This window comes from Saccopteryx leptura, chromosome 3, assembly GCF_036850995.1.
Source record: "Saccopteryx leptura isolate mSacLep1 chromosome 3, mSacLep1_pri_phased_curated, whole genome shotgun sequence".
NCBI classification, from domain to species: Eukaryota; Metazoa; Chordata; class Mammalia; order Chiroptera; family Emballonuridae; genus Saccopteryx; species Saccopteryx leptura.
The window spans coordinates 364,716,153-364,738,741 of NC_089505.1; the positions used below are offsets into that span (position 1 = coordinate 364,716,153).

At 42.7% G+C, this 22,589-nt stretch overlaps 1 protein-coding gene across 2 annotated transcripts in view; it reads left to right on the plus strand.

Annotated features, from left to right (window-relative positions):
- Positions 1 to 22,589, plus strand: part of EFR3A (EFR3 homolog A) — an 83,302-nt gene that overhangs the window by 13,683 nt on the left and 47,030 nt on the right. For both annotated transcript variants that reach the window (XM_066379538.1, XM_066379539.1), the window contains exons 2-4: positions 17,796 to 17,872; positions 20,933 to 21,060; positions 22,277 to 22,427. In XM_066379538.1, the coding sequence (XP_066235635.1) occupies positions 17,796 to 17,872; positions 20,933 to 21,060; positions 22,277 to 22,427 (356 nt within the window). The remainder of the gene's footprint in view (positions 1 to 17,795; positions 17,873 to 20,932; positions 21,061 to 22,276; positions 22,428 to 22,589) is intronic.

Genomic DNA, 22,589 nt, shown 5'->3' on the forward strand with positions numbered 1-22,589 from the left:
GAGCAGCCAGCTCTGGACCCGCAGGGCGCGGGGTGCGCTGCAGTGGAGGCTGAGCACTGAGCAGCCAGCTCTGGACCCGCAGGGCGCGGGGTGCGCTGCAGTGGAGGCTGAGCACTGTGGAAGTTTAGCGGGTAGGGGGGTTGGGTGAGCGGCTGTGGGAGAAGGAGTCAGACTCACTCTCCAGTTTCAGTTTCAGGCTTGATCATCTGAGTGAACTGCTCTGGTTGGATTACAGGTTCTTTTGGAGGAAGAGCACTTTGGGGAAATTGGGATGGAAGGAAAGTCCATTTTTAGGGTGTGATAAGTGTGTAGTGCCTTAAGGGCATTTGGGTACAATTTTAGGAATAACAGTGGGTAAAGAACTAAAGGGTAGCTTGTAAAGAGGATAGGACAGAGTCGAGGAACATGTCCACTGAACTATTGGTCACTTATTTCATTGCCGTCTTTTTAAAGTCTCATCCGAGAACCGAATGATTCTCTGGCAGCAGATACACCGCTGTGTAAACGTGCTGAGGAGCTGCTTTATTTTAACCAGAGAACGGAAGGGCATTTTCAGCGGGACTTTCTCCCCTTACACAGCTCACCCCCCCCCCCCCATTGGTTTCTGTCTATTGACTCAGGGTAAGGCAGTAAGCAGGCTCTAGTCTCTTTTCAGCAACAAAGAAGTATAGCTGTGCTTTTTGTTGCCCTCCTGCTGTGTTCCAGCAACAGGCTGGTTAAGAGCTGAACAGCTTTGAAACTCTGTCCAGCAGTTCCAAGGACATTAGGGAGGGGTGAGTAGGATTAAGTTGGGTTATGCCAGTGGTCAGCAAGCTCATTAATTAGTCAACAGAGCCAAATATCAACAGTACAAGATTGAAATTTCTTTTGAGAGCCAGATGTTTTAAACTTAAACTATATAGGTAGGTACATTCCTTATCGAGGTAGCGCCCACAGGTGGTATTTTGTGGAAGAGCCACACTCAAGGGGCCAAAGAGCCGCATGTGGCTCGCGAGCAGCCATTTGTCAACCAGGGGCAGGGGGTTAGGCTGTTGAGTTTTTGCACTGCTATCAATTTGAATATTTGCATAAAAGTGACATATTGTTTTAATCAATCCTTTAAAAATTTCAAGAGTAAGTAAGTTTCTTTTTATAGTTGCAGTAATAAAATGAATGCTACACCTGTATGCAGCGTGCCAGGCTCTGTGTGTGTGATGCTGTGTGTCTCCTGTTTCTTCCACGCATGAGCAGTACTGTCTTAACATTGGGCTTTTGGAAAATTTAGTAATACGGAAAAGTCTTACGGTAGCATCATCACATTTTGGCTTATGATTCATTTAAGAATATTGATTAGAAAAGATTAGATTGCCTTTCTAGACTTCTGATTAACAGAAAAGTCAGTTGTGTATACTAGTGTGTGTGTGTGACATATATTAAAGAAATACTTGAAAATTTTAATAAGTCCAGGCGGTGGTGCAGTGGGTAGAATGTTGGCCTGGGATACAGAGGACCCAGGTTTGAAACCCTGAGATTGCAGGCTTGAGTGTGGGCTCAACAGCTGGAGCCCAAGGTTGCTGGCTTGAGTCCATAGGTTGCTGTCTTGATCAAGGGGTTACTGGCTCTGCTGCAGCCCCCTGTCAAGGCACAGATGAGAAAGCAATGAGTGAACAACAAGGTGCTGCAACAAAAAATTGATGCTTCCCATCTCTCTCCCTTCCTATTGTGGTAAGGTACCAAAAAGTTGCAAAATTAATATTAATATTTTAGGAAGAAAGGTCAGGCTTTCTGTCCCATCCCATCCTTTCCTTGGGGAGGGGAGGGAGAAGAATGTTGAAGCTTTCTGACTTACAAGGACAATGGGTCATTTAGTTTTAACTATAGAATAAAGGTTGTCTGAGGAACTTCTTTTCTCTTTCAATGGGAGACAGAATTTATATACCACCCTACATTGATTTTGGCTCTTCCTCCCTTCCTGGAATCCTGAGAATAACATACTAGGCAAAGGAGGAAAGACAGACACTAAAAGATTTGTAAATGTCTTTGATTGTATTAGCTTAAAAGTTTTAATGTTTTTATGGATCCCCTAAACAATGTTATAATCTTGTTAATAATTATGTCATGATGTCATGCTCCCCCCAACCTGTATGTGGTCAAAAGGTATATGACCAGCCTCTGAGATGTATTCGGCGCACACAATTTGGGTCTGCAATGCCCCGTGTTATTCATATGCGACCGGCATATTTAATAAATCTCCTTTAATAAAACTCATTAAAAATTCTTCTGGACTTGGTGTCTCTACGTAAACTGTGGAAGTGAGGTACGGTACTTTACAACACTATCTGTCTGTCCCTACCTGTCCCTCTCACTACATATATATATAATATATATATATATCAGGTCTACCGGAAAGTTCTGTCCGTTTCTATCACAACAAGTTTTAACATGTAAGCACGTTTATTTGGTGCATGTGTGCCTCTCTATTTTTATCACTTAATGTATACATACTGACGTAGCAAATTAACTAAAACAAAGTTGATTCATGTTAGTCTTATGTGTGAAGCGATAGTGTACCCATGGCTACTGATAAAGTTCATTTACACCACTGTAATTTTTACGAATTTCAACAAGGAAGAAATGCTACAGAAGCATGTAGAAATTTATTGAAAGTGTTTGGTGAAGGTACAGTTTCTGATAGGACATGCAGAAGATGTTGGAAAAATTCGAAACAGGTGATTTCGACCTTTCTGATAAGCTACGTTCTCGGCGACCATCTTTGATTGATGATGATGTTGTTAAGACCATGTTGGAGCAAGATCCTTTTCTGACAACATCGGAGATCACAGAAAGGCTTAATTCAGCTCAGCAAACCATTTCGGACCATATTTGGAAGATAGGATTGGTGTGGAAATATTCAAGATGGGTGCCACATGAATTAAATCAGAAGAATTTGGATGATCGAGTCGTCATATACACATCTCTGCTTGCTCCGAACAAAATCGAGCCCTTCTTGAACTGGATGATAACGGGATGAAAAGTGGATTACCTATGAAAACATTGTAGGGCATATTGTTTTTTTTGGTTTTGCATTTTTCTGAAGCTGGAAACAGGGAGAGACAGTCAGACAGACTCCTGCATGCGCCCGACCGGGATCCACCCGGCATGCCCACCATGGGGCGACGCTCTGCCCACCAGGGGGTGATGCTCTGCCCATCCTGGGCGTCGCCATGTTGCGACCAGAGCCACTCTAGCGCCTGAGGCAGAGGCCACAGAGCCATCCCCAGCGCCCGGGCCATCTTTGCTCCAATGGAGCCTTGGCTGCGGGAGGGGAAGAGAGAGACAGAGAGGAAGGCGCGGCGGAGGGGTGGAGAAGCAAATGGGCGCTTCTCCTGTGTGCCCTGGCCGGGAATCGAACCCGGGTCCTCCGCACGCTAGGCCGACGCTCTACCACTGAGCCAACCGGCCAGGGCCAAAAGGCATATTGTGAACCCGGAAAACCTAGCCCTTCCACCTCTAAACCAAATTTGACGCTGAATAAGAGAATGTTGTGTATATAGTGGGACATTCGAGGACCAATACATTATGAGCTTTTAAAACTGAACGAAAAGCTCAGTTTGGAAAAGTATTGTCAGCAACTGGATAATTTAAAGACAGCAGTCCAAGAAAAGAGGCCGGCGATGTTCAATAGGAAGAACATCATACTGCATCATGATAATGCCAGGCCACATGCTGCTTTGGGGACTCGTCAAAAAATTGCAGAACTAGGCTGGGAAATTCTGTTGCATCCACCATATTCCCTGGACTTAGCACCCTCCGATTATCACTTGTTTTTATCCTTACAAAATTTTTTGAAGGGCAAAAAATTCAAAAATGAAGAAGATATCAAACAAGCACTGGTTCAATTTTTCGCATCAAAAGATAAAACATTTTCCAAAAATGGGATATACAAATTGCCCTCACGCTGGCAAGAAATCATTAATAATAATGGCAATTATATTATTTAATAAAGTTTATTGACGGTAAGAAAAATTTGTATTTTGTTTTATTCCAAAAACGGACAGAACTTTCCGGTAGACCATATGTATATAAAATAAAATAAAGAAGGAGTCTTAGGCTCTTGACATTGTGTTACCAAAGTCTCATGTATGGAATGAATACAGAATGTTTATGGAATTTCTGTTCTTTAATTAGAAGTTTGGGAAGACTGTATCCAGCATGGGATCTTGAAGGTTTAAATTAGTAGTTTAATATTTTTTTAATTAAACCTTTTACTTAGGTGTATTCAACAAGTCCTAGAATATATACTATCTTCAAACTTTGAATGGAGAAATATACATTCTGTTTAGATGCATGGAGTGCTACCTATCTTTTCCTTTACTGTTTGTTCAGAAAACTTAATCCTCTCAATTCAAATGAAAATCTTTAACATATGGCATAGACAGTGTGGGTGTTGTGAAATCTATAAAAGAATCAATGCTGTTGGTATTAAATCTATTTGTTCTAAAAATAATTTTGGAAGTTATAAACACCTCCACAGATTTAACACTTTTCTTACTCTCTGACTAATGAGGAAAGAAAATTTTTTTTAAATTTTAAGTATTTGGGGAATTTTAAAGATGTTTTGAATTATACCCGAAATAACTCATATACTACTTCTGTAATTATTTAGAGGATTTTTACTTTAAAGTAATTCAAATCAACCTAGAAACTTGAGTAATAAAATCATAGTTAACTGAGAAAAATCACAGTTATGCCCGTGGTTGATTCTTATGCTCATATCAGTGACAAATTAATATCTTTTGATTTAAGGGTTTATTTTCTTAGACTGTGGTGCCTTTGTTTAAACAGAAATTGTCTTTGATGGTCTTTTTTTTTAAAGAGCTTTAGCTAAAAAACTGCAGGAACCACCACCCTTATCTTTTTTTCATTGCAACTACATATTAAGATCAAGTAAATATAATGAAGGAAAAACTGATTTTGGAAAATTTTTTATTTGTTGATGTTGGTCAAATAAGTTTTTAAATATGATATATATGTTTGCTCGTTTATAGTTTGTATTGGGTGTGGGGGGACAGGCTGTAAGCAGGCAGGATTCTTATAGCCTAAGGCTTAGTTTTAGGATTAAGCCTTTCCCACCCTTTTTGATGTGGGGTGGTGTACTCTCATGAGGAATCCCATCATGCCTCAGATAAGTGACTTTGTATCAGAGACTTCCTTGTTTGTACATTGGATTTAAAGGTTTTGATTTCTATACTATAAACTGAGGCAGACCAGGAGCTTGCTCTCTCAGTTCCTGAGATTAGCATTAGAGAAGAGAGCAGAGAAAGGCCACGTGGAGGAGAGGAGAAGCAGCCAAGATGGCGGAGTGCTGAAGGAGAAGAGAGTTTATGCAGAGTTTGTAGAGAGAGAAGGAGATAGGGAACAGAGATGAATAAGGCTGGTGAGCTAGAAACCTTTGATTCTAGGAAACTCGGATAAGTGAGTAGCTTTGTGAGCACTGAATGAGTGGGTTTTGAAGCCCAGTGAGTGTATTTTTTGCCCGCCGGGTGCAAGCTAGGATTAAAGATAATGGCTCACCAGTTCATGGCTCTGTTGTTTCATTACCATCTGTCCAAATCTAATGCAAACCTGCACGGGCCAGGCTGCTGTGATGGTGACCGTGGCTACTGGCTTTACAGCTCACTTTAGAGAGGAAAGGAGAGAGAGACAGGAGCATCAGTCTGTTCCTGTGTGTGCCCTGGCGGGGATGAACTGGCAAGCTCTGTGCTTCGGGAGGGTGCTCTACCAACTGAGCTGTGCGGCCAGGGCAGGAACACCTGATTCTTAAAAACGGCTTTATTGAGATGTAGTCTGTCTAGTGTAAAATTTACATGTTTTAAGTATATGGAAACCCCTGATTTTATGTAAAACAAGAACCCTGGGAATTACCTGAGTAATGGTCCTGGATATGAGCCTCACTCTGGCCTTTCCTTCTTCCCGATTTTGGTTGAGCGGGACTCACACTTTGATAAAAATGAGGCGACTTGCTGAAATGAAAGGTACTGAGTGGTATGAGCCTGAAGTTCCAGTTCTTTTTTACCTCTTAATCATTAAGACGACGATATTTTTATCTCTGAATTATGGAGTGGTGATAAGTTTAAAAATCTGAAATCACCCAGTGTCAGATTACCATAATCACAATACAAGCATTTTAATTTGTGGAAGGGAGAGTCCTTACAATATTTGGAACTTATATTGTCTCTGTGTTCATTTGGCCTTATAGAAACTTCACAGCCTTTTTAAAGGCTTCTGGAAAATGTCATATATTTTTCTTTTCACAAATTGGAAATGCCACATTCAAGCAACTTCTGAGGTGGAAGGAGGAATGTGAGTTTCAGTTTGAATTTTGGACACTCATCTGGTTTTAGTATGCAGTGTTTTGTTTACCAGAACTTAAGGAGACTTTCTTGTTTCTTGTTTCTGCATGGGAAGTTAACTTGGAAGGGAAGTATCAAAGCATGAAAATGAAGAAAAATGGTAGCCTCCATTAGCTAACTGGGATCCAGTCTCCTCCCACCTTCTTCACCAGTGTGCATTGCAGGGGGCCTGATGCTCAGGCCACCAGGACCTTCCGCTTTCCTTAGGAAGCAACTCATACGAGTTGCCTAGAAATCCTGTCCACAGGAAGGTAGGATGGCAGCATTTCTAAGTAATGAGGACGTTCTGGAGATCTCAGCCACAGATACCAGCACATCCTTGGCAGAGATGAGTCTTTATCGCGTCAGCATCTTTGAAGTTGCTTCCGAATGCCCCAGCATTTATCATCTCCATCACTCAGTTGGTCTCGTATATAGTGCTTTATAGGATTTATTTTTTGTAATGTATTAGGTGATCATAAGGTACAGCCTGTATTATAACTTTTTATCCTTTGCATAACTTAGATAAGAACAGTGGCCCAAGTACCCAATAGAAAATGTCATGTACTTAGTTCTTTAAATTGTTATGTAGGGGTGCGGCTCTCTAAAGTAATGGTTTCTAAAGTTGGGTGTGCATGGTGGTCATAATAGGAAGGAGGGGTGATCTTGAGAAATAGGAATTCTGGTGTCCTGTTCCTAGAGACGGACTCAGAAGCTGGCTGGGGCTAGGGAGTATCCAATTTAAAAAATACTCTTAGGGGGTTGTTCTTCAGACGGCTCATAGACCACCCTAAGAGATCATTGTACTATGAAAACAAAGTTTGTTTAGGACGGATTTCTTACTAGACATAACCTCTTACTATAAGAGAAGAACCACGTTCCCACAGGAAAAGTAGAAGGCTCCTGCGTGCTGTTTGGTTAGGGAAGTTGAGGATCGTGGTCAGTGTTGCCTAGAGATGTGTTAGTGAGTGTGGTGGGAAAATCGGCACAATTAGGTGTATATAATTGTGCTTATCATACCTAATTATAAGACTGAGGGTAAATTCACTCACTTGACATTATGATTTTGTTTGCGCCTGTCTTGTTTTTAGTAAAGGAATAGTTACCTTGTTTTCTGTAATGTTGATTTCTTACAATGGTGTTATATTTTAAGGATCATGATGTCAGAAACCAGTTTGGTTAATTGTTCACACACTTCATAATGCCTATCTTATAGTACCTTGACTGTAGTAGGCATTTTATAAAATGTTTAAAGACAAATATCTAGGCAATTTATCCGTTAATGAGCATTCTCCAATAATTATTGCATTATTTGATATTTTAAGGTTATAATTGTTGTATACCACAAAGATTGAAGTTTAGGCAAACTCTAAGTTACTATTTTTTTTTATCAGTCTTCCCCGCACTCTCACCTCTCTCTTAATCTGCCTCGGCTGGGATGTTGCTACCTTTAATCATTTTGTAGCTATTACTGAAAATTTGATTATTTTGTTTGATGATTTTAGACATATCCTAGTACTCAGTCTAAGATAATAAGTAGGATAATCCCAGGTCCTGAGTTCTTGTGATGGTCAAGATTTATGCTACTGGTCCTGGCAGAATTATCAACAGCACCCTCAGTCATTCAAGATGCTAACTTATGTAGGTGCTCTGGGACCTTGGAGCCATCTAAATCACTGATGCGCAAATTGAGTTCTTGCCTTCTCTTGTCCATAGAGGCCAGTCAAGAGCTCTGCAAGCTCATCTTTTGTTGGGTTAATATGGTGCCTCTTTCTGTATTTTATTTCTGATGTGTGGGTTCCCAAACCTCCAAGTTTTGGTGTCTTTTAATAAGTAGCATTTCTTCAAATAAGATTCTCCTACACATTTTGGCTGGCTTTGTTTTACAGGTGAACCTTGAACAACACAGATTTCGACTGCAGGTCTACTTATACACAGATTTTTCTCCAATAAATACTATAAATGTGTTTTTCTTCCATATGATTTTCTTAACAACATTTTCTGTTCTCTAGCATGCTTTATTTAAATACAGGGTGAACAAAAGTAGATTCACAGTTTTTCATATAGACAAAGACATGCAGGTTATGATTATTACAGTAGTTCTGTTAAATCAAAAGAATGTCAGAATGGCAGTGTTCTTAGGTACAATCTTGTAAGTGCTCAAATAAATAATGCAATCATTAATAAATAAATATATATATATAGGAGTTAATTCTGTGTTTCACGTACTCACAACTGTAAGCCTACTCTTGCCTGCCCTTGTATATAGTACATGTAAGGTTCAAAATATGTGTTAATTGACTATTTATATTATTGCTATGGCTCTGGTCAACATTAGGCTATTATTTGTATTACTGTTTTAGAGGAGTCAAAAAAATGTATACTTTCTGCAGTGGGGTGAGGAGTTGGTTGGCGCCCCTAACATTCTTTATGAGTGAATTGGATTATATATTTACTAAGATTTGCTCTGAGAATTGGAAAAATAAGTTTTTTATAGAAAGTCTAAAGATAGATTTGTTGAAATATATACCAGAAATGGAAATTTTCAGAACGCTTAATGACTTGGCCTATTCCTTTTAAAATCTTTTTAAGGTCAGGGGTTTATTATTTTAATCAGCTAGAGATTTTGTTAGATCAGGGGTCTCAAACTCAACTCAGCATGTGGGCCGCAGAGCAAGATCACAGCCGTTCGGCGGGCCGCACTAGGTCTACAAAAGGCAACTGTTACGCAACACTTTTCTCACTGCAGTTGAAAACAAAAAAAAATCAGTACAACAAGCACAATCGTACATGCAGTTTACTCAAAACGACCAGAAACTGTAGTTCACATCACAACTGCTGTTAACTAAGCTAATATCTAGCTAGGATGCTAGAGAAATGAAAAATACAAGTAGGCCCCTAGGCTTACTTAATTTTATCCAAAATATTTTGAACTTCGTGGATTAGTCTGCGGGCTGCACAAAATTGTTCGGCAGGCCGCATGCGGCCCGCGGGCCGCTAGTTTGAGACCCCTGTGTTAGATTGTAGGTCTTTTAAAACTCATGAGTATTTAGTATCTTACTTGCTCAACTCCATCTGAAGTTTTGTGTTGTCTGATCTGCCTTTGCCCTTCCTCTGTCTTTCTCTTCGTAACCATGATCCTTAAGTACTTATTTCCCACTGCCACATGATTCTCTCTCCCCAAAACATTAATTATGCAAAGTCAATCTCAATATAGTAGTACCATGGTTTACATTCAGGAGGAGAGTTGTTGCTCATGCACTTTTTATTTATTTATTTATTTAGTTATTTATTTTGTATTTTTCTGAAGTTAGAAGCAGGGAGGCAGAGAGACTCCTACATGCGCCTGACCTGGATCCACCCGGCACGCCCACCAGGGGGCGATGCTCTGCCCATCTGGGCCATTGCTCTGCTGCAATCAGAGCCATTCTAGCGCCTGAGGCAGAGGCCACAGAGCCATCCTCAGTGCCTGGGCCAGCTTTGCTCCAATGGAGCCTTTGCTGTGTATGGGAGAGGAAGAGAGAGACAGAGTGAAAGGAGAGTGGGAAGGGTGGAGAAGCAGATGGGTACTTCTCCTATGTGCTCTGGCCAGGAATCCAACCTGGGACTTCCGCATGCCGGGCTCTACTGCTGCGCCAACTGGCCAGGGCTGCTCACGTACTTTTTAAAAAACACAATTTACATGGAGAAAATGTGATCCCTTTTGTAATTCTTACTACTGCTACTGATATTATCATAAAGCACATGTAGTTAATGTTTTATATATTAAATAAAAAAAGAATAACATCCTGGCAGTTTTTAATTCTGCCTCATCCAATTACTTACCTCCGGAGATGGGGACACGGGAATGCTCCCTTCTCCTCTACGCCTGCACCTGAGCGCTTCTGAAGCAGTCAGCACGCAGGGCCTGGGGTGTGGTCTTAAAATAGGGACGGACCGTATGCTCTGTCCTCACGGTGGTGCTGCGGACAGAGGTGGGCGTGCTCTGTCTTCACTGTGGTGCGGACAGAGGTGGGCGTGCTCTCCTGCTTGCGGCTCTGGTTTCTGTGCTGTCTGTGGATGGTTTCTCTCTTGTTCTGCAAACTAAGCCAACATCTGCTGAAATGAATAGTTATATTTTCTGAATTTAATAGTTGTGGTAATTTTTTTCATATGATGATTCCAGAAGATTTTTCACATGTAATCTTTCGGGAATATGTTTTCTGAAGGCCAGATTATTCTACAATTTATTGCTCTTGTCCTTGGGTAATTCTGCTGAGTAATACTTAATTTTTTTTCAGTTAAGTACAATAGTATACAGTCAAGTTAAGTCTAGGTGTAAACTCTATACATTGACTTTGTAAGTAGAAGACTAAGACATAGTTTTGTATTAGAAATGGTACGGGTGGGGAAATACAGACGTTGAGTACAGAGCAAGTTGACCCCGAATAAAGCTGCTTTTCCAGCAGACAGTACTCCGCAGTTCGGACAAGTGGAACGGTGTTGTGGGTTAGGCCCACTGTGGAGCCAGCATCGCAATGCAGTGGGAAGACCGCCCTGGAAAACAGCTGGAGCCTGTCGTTCCATTTAGTGCCTCTGTTGTCCTCTTTCCCGCAAGGTCTGTGTGCCTGGGAATAGAGACCAAGGGGTGAGACGAGAGGGAAAGGAGAGGAGGTGTAGAGTTACACGTGGAAAGACTCATGTAATAAAACACTCCTCTAATGGATTAGAATCCTTTGAAAAGGAACACTGTCCTGAAGAGGACACTGTTTTGTTCCTGTTCCATTGGCCCCTAATTAGCTACCAAACCCTCGGGATGCTCTGCCCCAGCCCCGCATTCCTTCCTTTCTCTGCTCGGGGCGTGGGCAGACGCACTGGCTCTTCCTGTGCCCAGTCCCTTAGGGATGCCTGCACTGGCCACCGGGCTGGCATTGTCCTTCACTGTCCCCAGCTCCTGTGGTTCCAACCACTCATTCTCCAGGGGAGCCTCTAGCCCCTGGTCCTTCCTCACGCCCCCCTGCCAGGAGCTGGGGTGCCCCCTCTCCTCTCTGAACCACTGGCGCCCTCCTGGCTCGCCACGTGGTCCATCTGACCTTGGCTATCTCTTGTCTTTGAATGTTGCCCAACTACTATTTTAAAATTCTGTTTTTAAACCTTTGTCTTTTCAAATAGTTTCTTTTCAATCCTATGTAGTTCTTAGCCCAGTGCCCTGCGCATGTGTTAAAGTACAGGACTAAACCCACAGTGCAGGCTTTATATACAGTATAACACGTGTGTGGGGCATGTCTGCATAGGTGTATATCCAGTATTTGGACGGGCTTTGTGTGCATGGGACTGTAATCTCACTACGTCTTTAGTCGTATGAAGCGAATGTGTTGTTCTGGCACCAACTGTGTGAGTAACTTGACTTTAATTTTAACCTTGAAGGGAATATACGTAACGCAGACTCTTAAAGGGTTTTGGACACCACAGAGCTAGAGTCCTGAAGTGATGAATTTTAAAAATTTAATAGAAAAAAGTCCGTCTCTTTTCACCTTGATTACTAAAAATAAACCACTAATTGTTTAAAGTGCTTCAGTTGACATTGTCATTATGCGTCAGAAATCACGTTCTGGCATTTATTTGGTGTACAGTGTACTTTTATTGTCATTGCTTTTACTCTTACAGCACAAATTAGAGCAGGTATTAAATAAGTGTCTGCTGTATTTCAGACATGTACAATAATGAATAAGATACAGGCTTTATGTTGGGGTGACCTGTGTTCTATTGGTAAAGACAGACATGTATATAAATAAGTACAGTAAATTATTACAGCTGCTATGATAGAAATATACATCAAGGACTAACACCCGTAGCCATTCATATTTAAAAGTGAACCCTAAATATGCCAGTGAATTCCTATTGCATTATGATTAGAAATTAATTGAGGTAGGCCTGACCAGGTGTTGGCACAATGGATGGAGTGTTGTCCAGGAACACTGATGACCCAGGTTCAAAACCCCGAGATTGCTGGCTTGAGCATGGGCTCATCTGGCTTGAGTGCAGGTTCATCAGCTTGAGCATAGGTCACCGGCTTGAGCATGGAATCATAGACATGACCCTAAGGTTGCTGGCGTGAGCCCAAGGTTCCTGGATTGAGCAAGGGGTCACTGGCTTGGCTGGAGCCCCCCAATCAAGGCACATATGAGAAAGCGATCAATGAACAACTAAGGAGCCACAACTATGTATTGATACTTCTCATCTCTCCCTTCCTGTCCCTGTCTGTCCCTCTCTCTCTCTCCCTCACTAAAAAAAAAAACCCTATTAAGGTAATATAATTGCTATATAGAAGGTATAGATCTTGCTATGATATTTTCTGCTTTACTGACCAGCCTAATCCAAAGTCATACAGTTGATTCCTGTAATAGGATTTAAGCATTCTTCAATTCCAGTGACGGTGTTAGTAAGTTTTTTTTTTGTTTGAGAGGATAGTTTATCCCAAGTACTCAGTGCCATGTTGGTATTTAATAATAGGGACATTGATAGATTAATAATAGTTAATAATGGAGACATTAATATTTCCAGTTAGATTTATTTATTATTATTGTTATTTTACAGAGACAGAGAAAGGGATAGATAGGGACAGACAGATAGTAACGGAGAGAGATGAGAAGCATCAATCATTAGTTTTTTGTTAAGACACTTTAGTAGTTCATTGATTGCTTTCTCACATGTGCCTTGACGAGGAGGCTACAGCAGACCGGGTAACCCCTTGCTCAAGCCAGCGACCTTGTTCCAGGCTGGTGAGCTTTTGCTCAAACCAGATGAGCCCGTGCTCAAACTGGCGACCTTGGGGTCTCGAACCTGGGTCCTCCGCATCCCAGTCCAACGCTCTATCCACTGCGCCACCGCCTGGTCAGCCTCCAGTTAGATTTAAATTATTATTGAGTAATATAGTTAGTTGAAAGTATAGGTAGCTTATTTTAAAAGGGAATCTTTATTAATTATCCACATCCCCAAACATACAGAGCTTCACAGAAAAGCAGATGTCGTCACAAACTAGAAGTATGCACTGGTGGACCAGCCACTTAGAATTAAGCAGAATTTTTCCATGCGCCTGATCCATATCATGAGAGTTTCTGCCCTTTCTGCAAGTCCTTCTGAGACTAGGTCAGGAGGGGTGGGAAATTAATTCTAAATCTCGGTGCATCTCACTTCCATGTGAGGTGAAGACGAGGGGACATTGGTGAGTCCACGAGAGAATGGTGTCAGGGTGGCTAGGAGAAGAACTTGCCTTGGGGTGTCTCTAAAGACATGGCTAATTTAGGAGTATGCAAAATTATCTAAAAATAGGCCACAGGTTTTTAAATGACTCCTACATTCCAGCAGTTTTTATGTTAATTTAGTGATGCAGACCCTGAGAGGTGGAGGGTTTACTGTTTGCTGAACAGGTTGCCCATGCACCTGGCACTTTATTGCGGTTGTAATTTTCTTCTTTCCAAGTCTGCCCCAGTTCCATTTCTCATCGTTTAGTTATCCTGCGTGGGCCTTCGTGTTTCTCCTCCTAAGCGTGTCGTTAGCAGGGGTGGATTCCACCTGCTGCAGGAGGCTGAGCTCACCTTCTAGATCTGTGGGCGCTGAGTTTAGAAGAAGTCATACGGCTCAGGCGGGACGTGCAGCTTTCTGTGGTACGCGGAGCCCCTTTCTCTCCCGCTGCAAAGGAGAGAGTTGGGAAGAGATTGGAAAGTGGGAAGTTTGTTGGAAAGGATCAGAAGCAGGATGAGGAGGAGTTAAAGGAATGCTTTAAGAAAAACATAAGTATGTTTATTGTCGTATTTGAACTTGGTGAAAATCTGCTTTTATTCAGCTAGCACTACAGGCACTTTAATGTTATTCCTTTAAAGCTGTTTGGCCCTGCCAGCGGAATTTGATATGGATATTATCAAGTTCCTGATAGCTTTGTGTTTGATGTCAACAACAAGTTGGATAAGTTACATTACATGAGTGCCCTCTGCTAATTCATTACAAGTAAAGTGAAGCCGGCGCTTCTCGACTAGTCGGTGACAGGGTCTGGAAGCAGGAGGGTCAGGGACAGCATCCTTGGGCAGCATGAGCGGCTACGTCCAGGTCCCTGTCGCCGAGCTCGACAGGCCTTACGGACTGACTTCTGCAGGGGCGTCAGCCTCGTTTCTGTGCCTGAGTAGGTCCAGGGGTCCATTGTAGATCTTGTGATGCTTCTAAGTTCAGTTTTCTCTCTCAAGTAGTCACTAGGTATTACTTTTGTGATTACTGTTGCTGCAGTTGTTTTAACTTTATCTTCAATATTTTTCCACTTTATAGAACCCTGAGTAAATTGAATGTTTTAAACCTGGTTTTCTGTATCTTCTGTGTGGTTGGTGGCCTGACACTTTCATTTACAGTAAGTGGTCATAAGGTGTTTCTTTGTTGCTTTGTTTTGTTTGGGGCTTTGCAGAGAAACTGGATGTGATTATTTATTTTCCTCCACAGAAGTGCATTCCTCATCTGGTAGACTCGTTCCACGACCATGTTAATTGTGCGATGTGTGGAATGCTAAAATGTTTAAAGTACTTTAGATATTGTTTGGAACTTGAATTTAGTGTGGCGAGTACCCTTTGAAGTCATCGAAGAGGGTTGGAATGTCAGCTCTTCTCCTTCCCAGCCCTGTGATGGGACAGATGGGTGTCCCGAGGCCAGTTCCTCATCTGTCAAACAGGGTAGTTTGATGGGGAGGGGGATGGGTAAGGGAAGAGTGCGGTGAGGGACGGGCCTAACACTGCATACATCATGTTCAGAAAGTGGCAGCTGTGTCTCCTTCCTCCCCCCCTCCGCCCGTGTTGTCATCAAAAGCTTACTGTGCACCGTCTATAACGTGATGTGGTTTCAGATGGTTAGTTTGCAGCTAAGGTGTTCAGTTTTGGGGCCTACTGTCCCAAGGGCTACAAACTCCCGCTTACCCTATGGTAGTGCTTCTCTTACTGTATCTCTAAAAATAGCTACCATGTTATTGAATGCTTACTATATGTTACCCTTAATAAGAACTTCGATATACTTGTTTTTCATTTTCCAATCTGAAGAAGACATGATTATACCTGCTTAGCTATTGAGGAAACACAGGTGGAGTAAGAGGAAGTAACCCGCTCCCCCAGCGGGACAGTGAGAGACCTGTGTAGGTCTGTGTGACACCAGGGCTCATGCATGATGCTCTGCCTCTTTATTCAGCTGTCTACCCTGGTAGACCTCAGCTTTCTAAAGGCAGGAACTGGATAGTATGTGTATTCCAAGTTCATATGTTTTGAAGCCTCTTTAAACTGAAAGCTGACAGTGACACTGTAAGTGAAACCTAATAGCTTATTACGAATCCTCAACTATTGCAAACACCATCATTTACCATCCTGATGGGAAACTCGACTGAGACTTGTGTTTCAGTCCCTTGCCAGCCTCTTTGCCATGATAACACTTTGAATTGACTATTTAGCCTGTATTAGTGTTAGCAAAGTATTCATTTTAATCTTCTTATCAGGTTATAAGCTTCTTTCATTGTAGTAATACCTAGCTTAGTGCCCTGTGTAAGTTCATCAATCAGTACATGTTTGGTTTTAACCCATTTCAGTGTATTAACATTTATCTGAAGTGTATTTGTGTATGGATAGTGAACACAGAAATCTGACTTTTGCTTATTTGGCTGTTATTCTTGTTTTTCTTTCTAATAATCAGCCCTATGTTTCGATTTTAGACTGAGAGTTCATATATTTTCGTGTTAGTTAATATGAAAAAATCCCCTAATGGACTCTGGCATTTAAAAAAAATATTCAAGTAAAAAATCCTGGACGATGGATAGCATTTTAGATTATCAGCGTAAGTACAGTATAGACTCCTGAGTTATTCGCTGTTTTTAATAACAGTTTATAAACCCTCCAGGGTAAGGGTCTGTGTCTTCTGTGTCTGTGGCATCTGGTCTGATGCTGCATAGTAACAGTTTATAAACCCTCCAGGGTAAGGGTCTGTGTCTTCTGTGTCTGTGGCATCTAGTCTGATGCTACATAGTAACAGTTTATAAACCCTCCAGGGTAAGGATCTGTGTCTTCTGTGTCTGTGGCATCTGGTCTGATGCTGCATAGTAAATGCAAGTGGAATATTTGGAGGTTGATTGGTTTGACCACTGGTGTCCTTGGTGTTGTGAAGGGAGCATGGGTTTATAGAGTTAGACGCTTGCATTCTCACTCAGCCATTGCTGTTTGAGTAAGTTGCACGGCCAGTTCTGCTGCAGTTACAATACATGCCTAGTTTACCAGGGATATTAATAACGTATGCATTATAAGTATGTTGTCTTATGATCACTAAAGGTGCTGTACAAGTCTTAACTGTCTTACTGTATCATTACTTTAATGGCTGCACTCTACTGCAAATCCAGATCAGTCCTACTTGCTTTGGCCTGTGCTGGGCACTCTGACATCTGCTGTTATGGACTGCATGCATGAATGATGGGTACTCATGAGCAAAGTGAGACTGGAGGAGTCTCTTGGATAACGTTACTTGAAAAGATGTAGCAGATACCGGCTTAGATCTGAGATCTCTTACCTGCTAGCTCACGTGTTCTCTCATCCGGATTTTGGTTTTTAAATACATACAAACGCACATTTATACAGCTACACATATATCCCACTTTTGTGAATCATGAGAATAATTTTATAATGGCCCAAGACCAATGTTCCTATTAAGTTATTCATTTGCAGGCTAAGAAAACTGACCCTTCCCTCTCACATAGTTCTTTCCAGAGAGCTGATGTGCCTTGCCCACGGTCACGTAGGAACTTGAAGAATTGGAATGAATCCCAGTCATATGGATCCAGATCCATTGCTCCTTCCAAGACGTCAGCAACTGACACTATACAGAGCAGCCTTTGAGCATTTAAAAAAATTCCTAGACTTTCCTTTGGGCTTATTTTTGCCATCCATGGTAGTTCCTTATATGATCATTATATAGGTATAGGTATAAATGTTTTCCCGGCCACACTAGGAGTGAACTGTCATTTTTAAGACCACTGTGACTGGAGCTGAGTGGTGGGTCAGGCAGAGCGAGTGGGGAGGGGGGACGTGAGGGTGGGGAGCATGCAGAGTAGTGTGAGAGGAGATCAGAAAGGAGGTGAAGGGTCCCGATATGTGATTGCTTTGTAGGGTGAGTGGGCAGGTGTATGTGTGTGTGTGTGTGCATTCATACAACGCCCCAAAACGATCTGGTTGGGAACTTTGGGATAACTCATGAGTATATTCCTTTTGACCTGGTATCTTTGGGGAGGAGAAAAAGAATTTAACCTTTTCTGTTTGGCAGTTTGAACTTTTCCCCTTTATTTTACATAACTTACCAAGTTTGAGAAACTTGAATTTCTGGGGCCGTTTCCAATGTGACCGATCTCTGTACTGAGTGCTTTTATTCTCTCCTGAACAGGAGTTTGCTGCTGCTGTGCGGCCCTGCGTCCTCGCTACAAGCGCCTGGTGGACAACATCTTCCCCGAAGACCCTAAAGTAATTTGAGCTACACTCCTGACCCTCCTCTCTGCCGACCCACCCTCCCCCTTGCTCACCCCCCTAAGGTTTTCCTAATTTCACTTCTCTACTTCTGCCCGAGTCTTATCATGGACACTGCTGGGGTTTTTTTTGTTTTGTTTTGTTTTGTTTTTTGTATTTTTCTGAAGCTGGAAATGGGGAGAGACAGTCAGACAGACTCCCGCATGCGCCGGACTGGGATCCACCCGGCACGCCCACCAGGGGCGACGCTCTGCCCACCAGGGGGCGACGCTCTGCCCCTCCGGGGCATCGCTCTGCCTCAACCAGAGCCACTCCAGCGCCAGGGGCAGAGGCCAAGGAGCCATCCCCAGCGCCTGGGCCATCTTTGCTCCAATGGAGCCTCGGCTGGCTGCGGGAGGAGAAGAGAGAGACAGAGAGGAAGGAGGGGGGAGGGGTGGAGAAGCAAATGGGCGCTTCCCCTATGAGCCCTGGCCAGGAATCGAACCCGGGTCCCCCGCACGCCAGGCCGACGCTCTACCGCTGAGCCAACCAGCCAGGGCCAGACGCTGCTGGTTTTATATTTCTCTTACTTTTGCTTTTATATGACCCATGCTTGCTTGTCTGATTTTCAGATCCTTGTCATAGATTAGGCGTAACTTTGGAATGATGGACAGCTGATGTTCTTTTGTCTGTATAGTTTCTAAACTTAAGTAATACTCATCAAGATTTTATGAACCAGTGCCAGGTTCTTTGTACGCAGTGCTAGGAGTGCACCTGTCGTCACAGACAAGGCTCTGCTCTGCCGTCCCGCAAACAGGAGGTTGCGGTCCTGATGTGTGTAGGAACGGAGCACAGCGGGCAGGTGAACGGCACCGCATTTGGACCTGAGAGAATCAAGGCCTGAAGGAAATGAGATCTAAGCAAAGATTCAAAGAATAAACAGGGTTGGCCCCAGTTTTTAGAAGAGAATTGAGATGTAAAGTAAGAATCCTTCAGGCAAAGAGGCAAAAGTTCCTTCTCTTTTTACTTAAAGTCTTAGAACTGTTTTATGGAAGTGGCTTTCCTGTGGCAGGTGACTGCTCCGAGCAGCGGGGTGCAGTGCAGGTTTTGTGTGACACTCCGTTTTCTAGGACTCCTGAGGTCCAGTGTTAATGGAGAGAAATAAAACTTGTTCACATGGGTTTGATTTCCAGAATTTGTTTTCTTTTAAAATGTAGCCAACTATAGAAATCTTTTGGTTGTCTTAACATTAATTTATATATCTCATGTTTAATCATATCTGATTTAAACATTCAGCTAGTTAGAGGAGGATTAAATACCCCTGGCTGCCAGATGTCCTGCATGATTTGTGGCATGTAAAAATCCCTAAGACAGGGTTCCTGCCTTTTAGGATCTTCCCATCCATTGACTGATTTAAAGCAAATGCACACCAAGTACTAATCACAGTGCATTACCCAGTGAGTGAAATGTTAAGTGGAGTGGTGGTAAAGTGTTTCCTTTGAAGCAGGGAGGTCTCGCTGTGGGTTGGGCATCTCTGGGAAGCGTTCTCAGAGAAATGAGGTTTGCTGAGCTCTGAAGGACTCAGACCGTCTGTATAAATGGAGATGAGTCTCTGTCACAAGTGATGGCCAGATGAGAGCAAAGGCAGGGGCAGCTGAGATCCAGAACCTTCAAATTGGAGAGTGTTCTTTGGGTGAGAGTGTTACGGAAGGTAAGGTGGAGGCCGGACCATGGAGGAATGTGATTGGCAGTCAAGGTGTCTACTTTATCTACTTTCATGTGCAGGTGCTGAGGGAGTTCTGAAAACTTGATCATGGGAATGGTGACAGATAAATTAGAGAATGATCACAGAATTGCTATTTTTTACCAAGTATTTATTTAGATAAGATTTATTTAGCAATCTGTACAATAAGATGAAAAAAGGAATATACATTAACCTTGCATGCATAGTTCATTTTACCACATTTCTCATTTTTAATTTATTAAGCAAAATGCAAATCTTGTATATCCAGAATGGACCAGACAGTAGATGGCCAGAATGTCGAGACCTCCCAGCATAGTCTCTGCCTTTAAAGAACTATCTGGTGAGGGGACAAGGAACCGAACCATTTCTTAAAGTACTGGCAATGTGGTCTTGGGCAAGTCCCTCAGTTTCTCATTGTGAAATGGGAATTATACATAGTACTTGTTTCATAAGGATCTCATGAGGGTTAAATGAATTAATACAACTCTTCGCTCACGTTGGTTCCCTGGTGTCCATCATAGGTTAGCATTTGATTTGTTTAAGATTGAGAAAACAGTTTGACAGAACATGCAAGTAGAGCAGGGGTCCCCAAACTTTTTACACAGGGGGCCAGTTCACTGTCCCTCAGACCGCTGGAGGGCCGCCACATACAGTGCTCCTCTCACTGACCACCAGTGAAAGAGGTGCCCCTTGCGGAAGTGCGGCAGGGGGCCAGATAAATGGCCTTAGAAAGGGCTGCATGCGGCCCGCGGGCCGCAGTTTGGGGACGCCTGAAGTAGAGATAAGTTCAGGGCTAAGTAGCAAGAGCTAAGAGAACACGTAGGAAGAATGTGTCCCCCACACTCAGGAGGGTGTTGGGAGTCACAGGGAAAGCTTCTGTGGGGGATGCTGACACCTGCAGGCTGAGTAGTTGTCGGGGTGAACTAGCAAAGAGCTGCCTAAAGGGAGGGAGGGAGGGAGGAGGGCAGTGAGCTGGGGGGGGGGGAGGGGACAAGCAAGGAGGGGAGGGAGGGAGGAGTCCGAATGAAGATCAGGCTGGTGACCGCACTGAGGCATGCTGAGCTGCAGCGATGGACAGCAGGCAGTGGTCACCGGCGGGGGGGGGGGGGGGGGGCACAAGCAGTCTCTCCCAATCGATGGCAGTATCCTGCATCTTGTTGTTACTGGGGGGGTCCGCAGATGTAGACAGTTACTGCATTTCAAATTGTATACTTGGGTAGCATAAGTATGGCTTGATCACCCACCCAGAAAGGGAAAATAGGAGGAAAGCAACACTTAGAAATACAAGAAATAAGCAAGAAAATATAGATAACCTATTTGTTATTATTTCTTAGGATGGCCTTGTTAAAGCTGATATGGAGAAGTTGACGTTTTATGCAGTATCTGCCCCTGAGAAACTGGATCGAATTGGTTCTTACCTGGCAGAAAGGTTGAGCAGGGATGTCGTCAGACATCGTTCTGGGTGAGGACAGGCATTGTGTCTGGAAAATTCTCCGTAGGCTAAGTCATTCTTTAAATGATTTTGCTGTCTAGTCAGGCAAAAGTGATATGTAGAGGACAAAACATTGTAATACCTGCAGGAGTCTGTCTGTCTGTCTCCCCTCCTCTCACTTAAAAAGAAAAAAAACTGTAATATCACACAAGGCAATGTGTAACACCATTGCAGCTTTTATTACTTTCCTGGTGCTCGGATTTTAAGAGTAGACTCATGGTAGTTAATGGAATTGCTTAAGCATCCATTAATTTTAAGACTTCTCTAATGGAAATTGTAGAAATTGACTCCCTTTGTAAGTCTGATACAGTAATTTGAAAACCAGTCTCTAAATTGGAAACAAAGAGAAAGATCCTGATAACCATCTGACTGAGCTGCTTCAGCTTTGTCTCTCAGACACATAGAGGGGACTGTGGGTGGGTGTTGAGGCTCAGAAGGCGTAAATAAGCATGCTGATTGGAACGTGCTTGCTGTAACATGCCCTCTAAGCAAAGGTCTGCCACCTGGCCCATTCTCAGGGTCGGGCAGTAACAACTTAGACTAACTCCTTCCCGTGTTGTCATTTGTGACCTTAATGTCTCAGAGTACTTGATTCTCCCCGTGCTCTATTGGCTTTCCTTACTTCCATATTGTTACCATAGAACACTTTTCTGAGTCTTGATACAAGTAGTTTTATAGTTGATTGTTACAGCAAAATTAACTAAAATCTAAATTTTATTTTAAGTATAAGCTATAAAATTCAATGAATTATAAGGTAACATGTATGAGAGACTTCCTTATAATCTGTTGCTGATACTGTTTTATACATTCATGTTTACAAAAACAAATAGATTATGTTGGAAATTTAGGCACATTGCTTATAATAATAATTTTAGATCAGATACAAAGAAATATGGTTATAAGTCTGGAAAACAAAATGTCATTGTTTACAAAGAAAAAAATACACACAGGTAATGAGAAAGAACTGACGGAGTTTGGGTACAGAGCGGGTAGTGGGGGTGCAGTCTGGTTTTCGGGTCCCTCCATGTGAGGCCCATCTGTGCCTTCAGACGATTTCGCTTAGATGCTGCTGAATTTGCCTTTGCACTTTGTGCACTTGAATAAACTTACTTCAGTTCTCCAGTGAGAAGCATTTAGAATGAAGACGGCTAGAATCGCTCTGACGTGACTCCCCTCTCGCACGTAGGTACGTTCTAATCGCCATGGAGGCGTTGGACCAGCTTCTTATGGCGTGCCATTCTCAAAGCATCAAGCCATTTGTCGAGAGCTTTCTTCATATGGTAGCAAAGCTGCTGGAGTCAGGGGAACCCAAGCTTCAAGTCCTTGGAACAAATTCTGTGAGTGAAACTAGCCATGTAACTAATTTTAAATTTAATTAGCATATCCAGAATCAATCTCTTCTGAGAATGCCTTCACCCAGTAAAGGGGAGCGCTCTGGGGCGGGGGACACTTGGACCAGCAGTGCCCACGCAGACAGTAGGTCCCTTTACTTCAGCTCT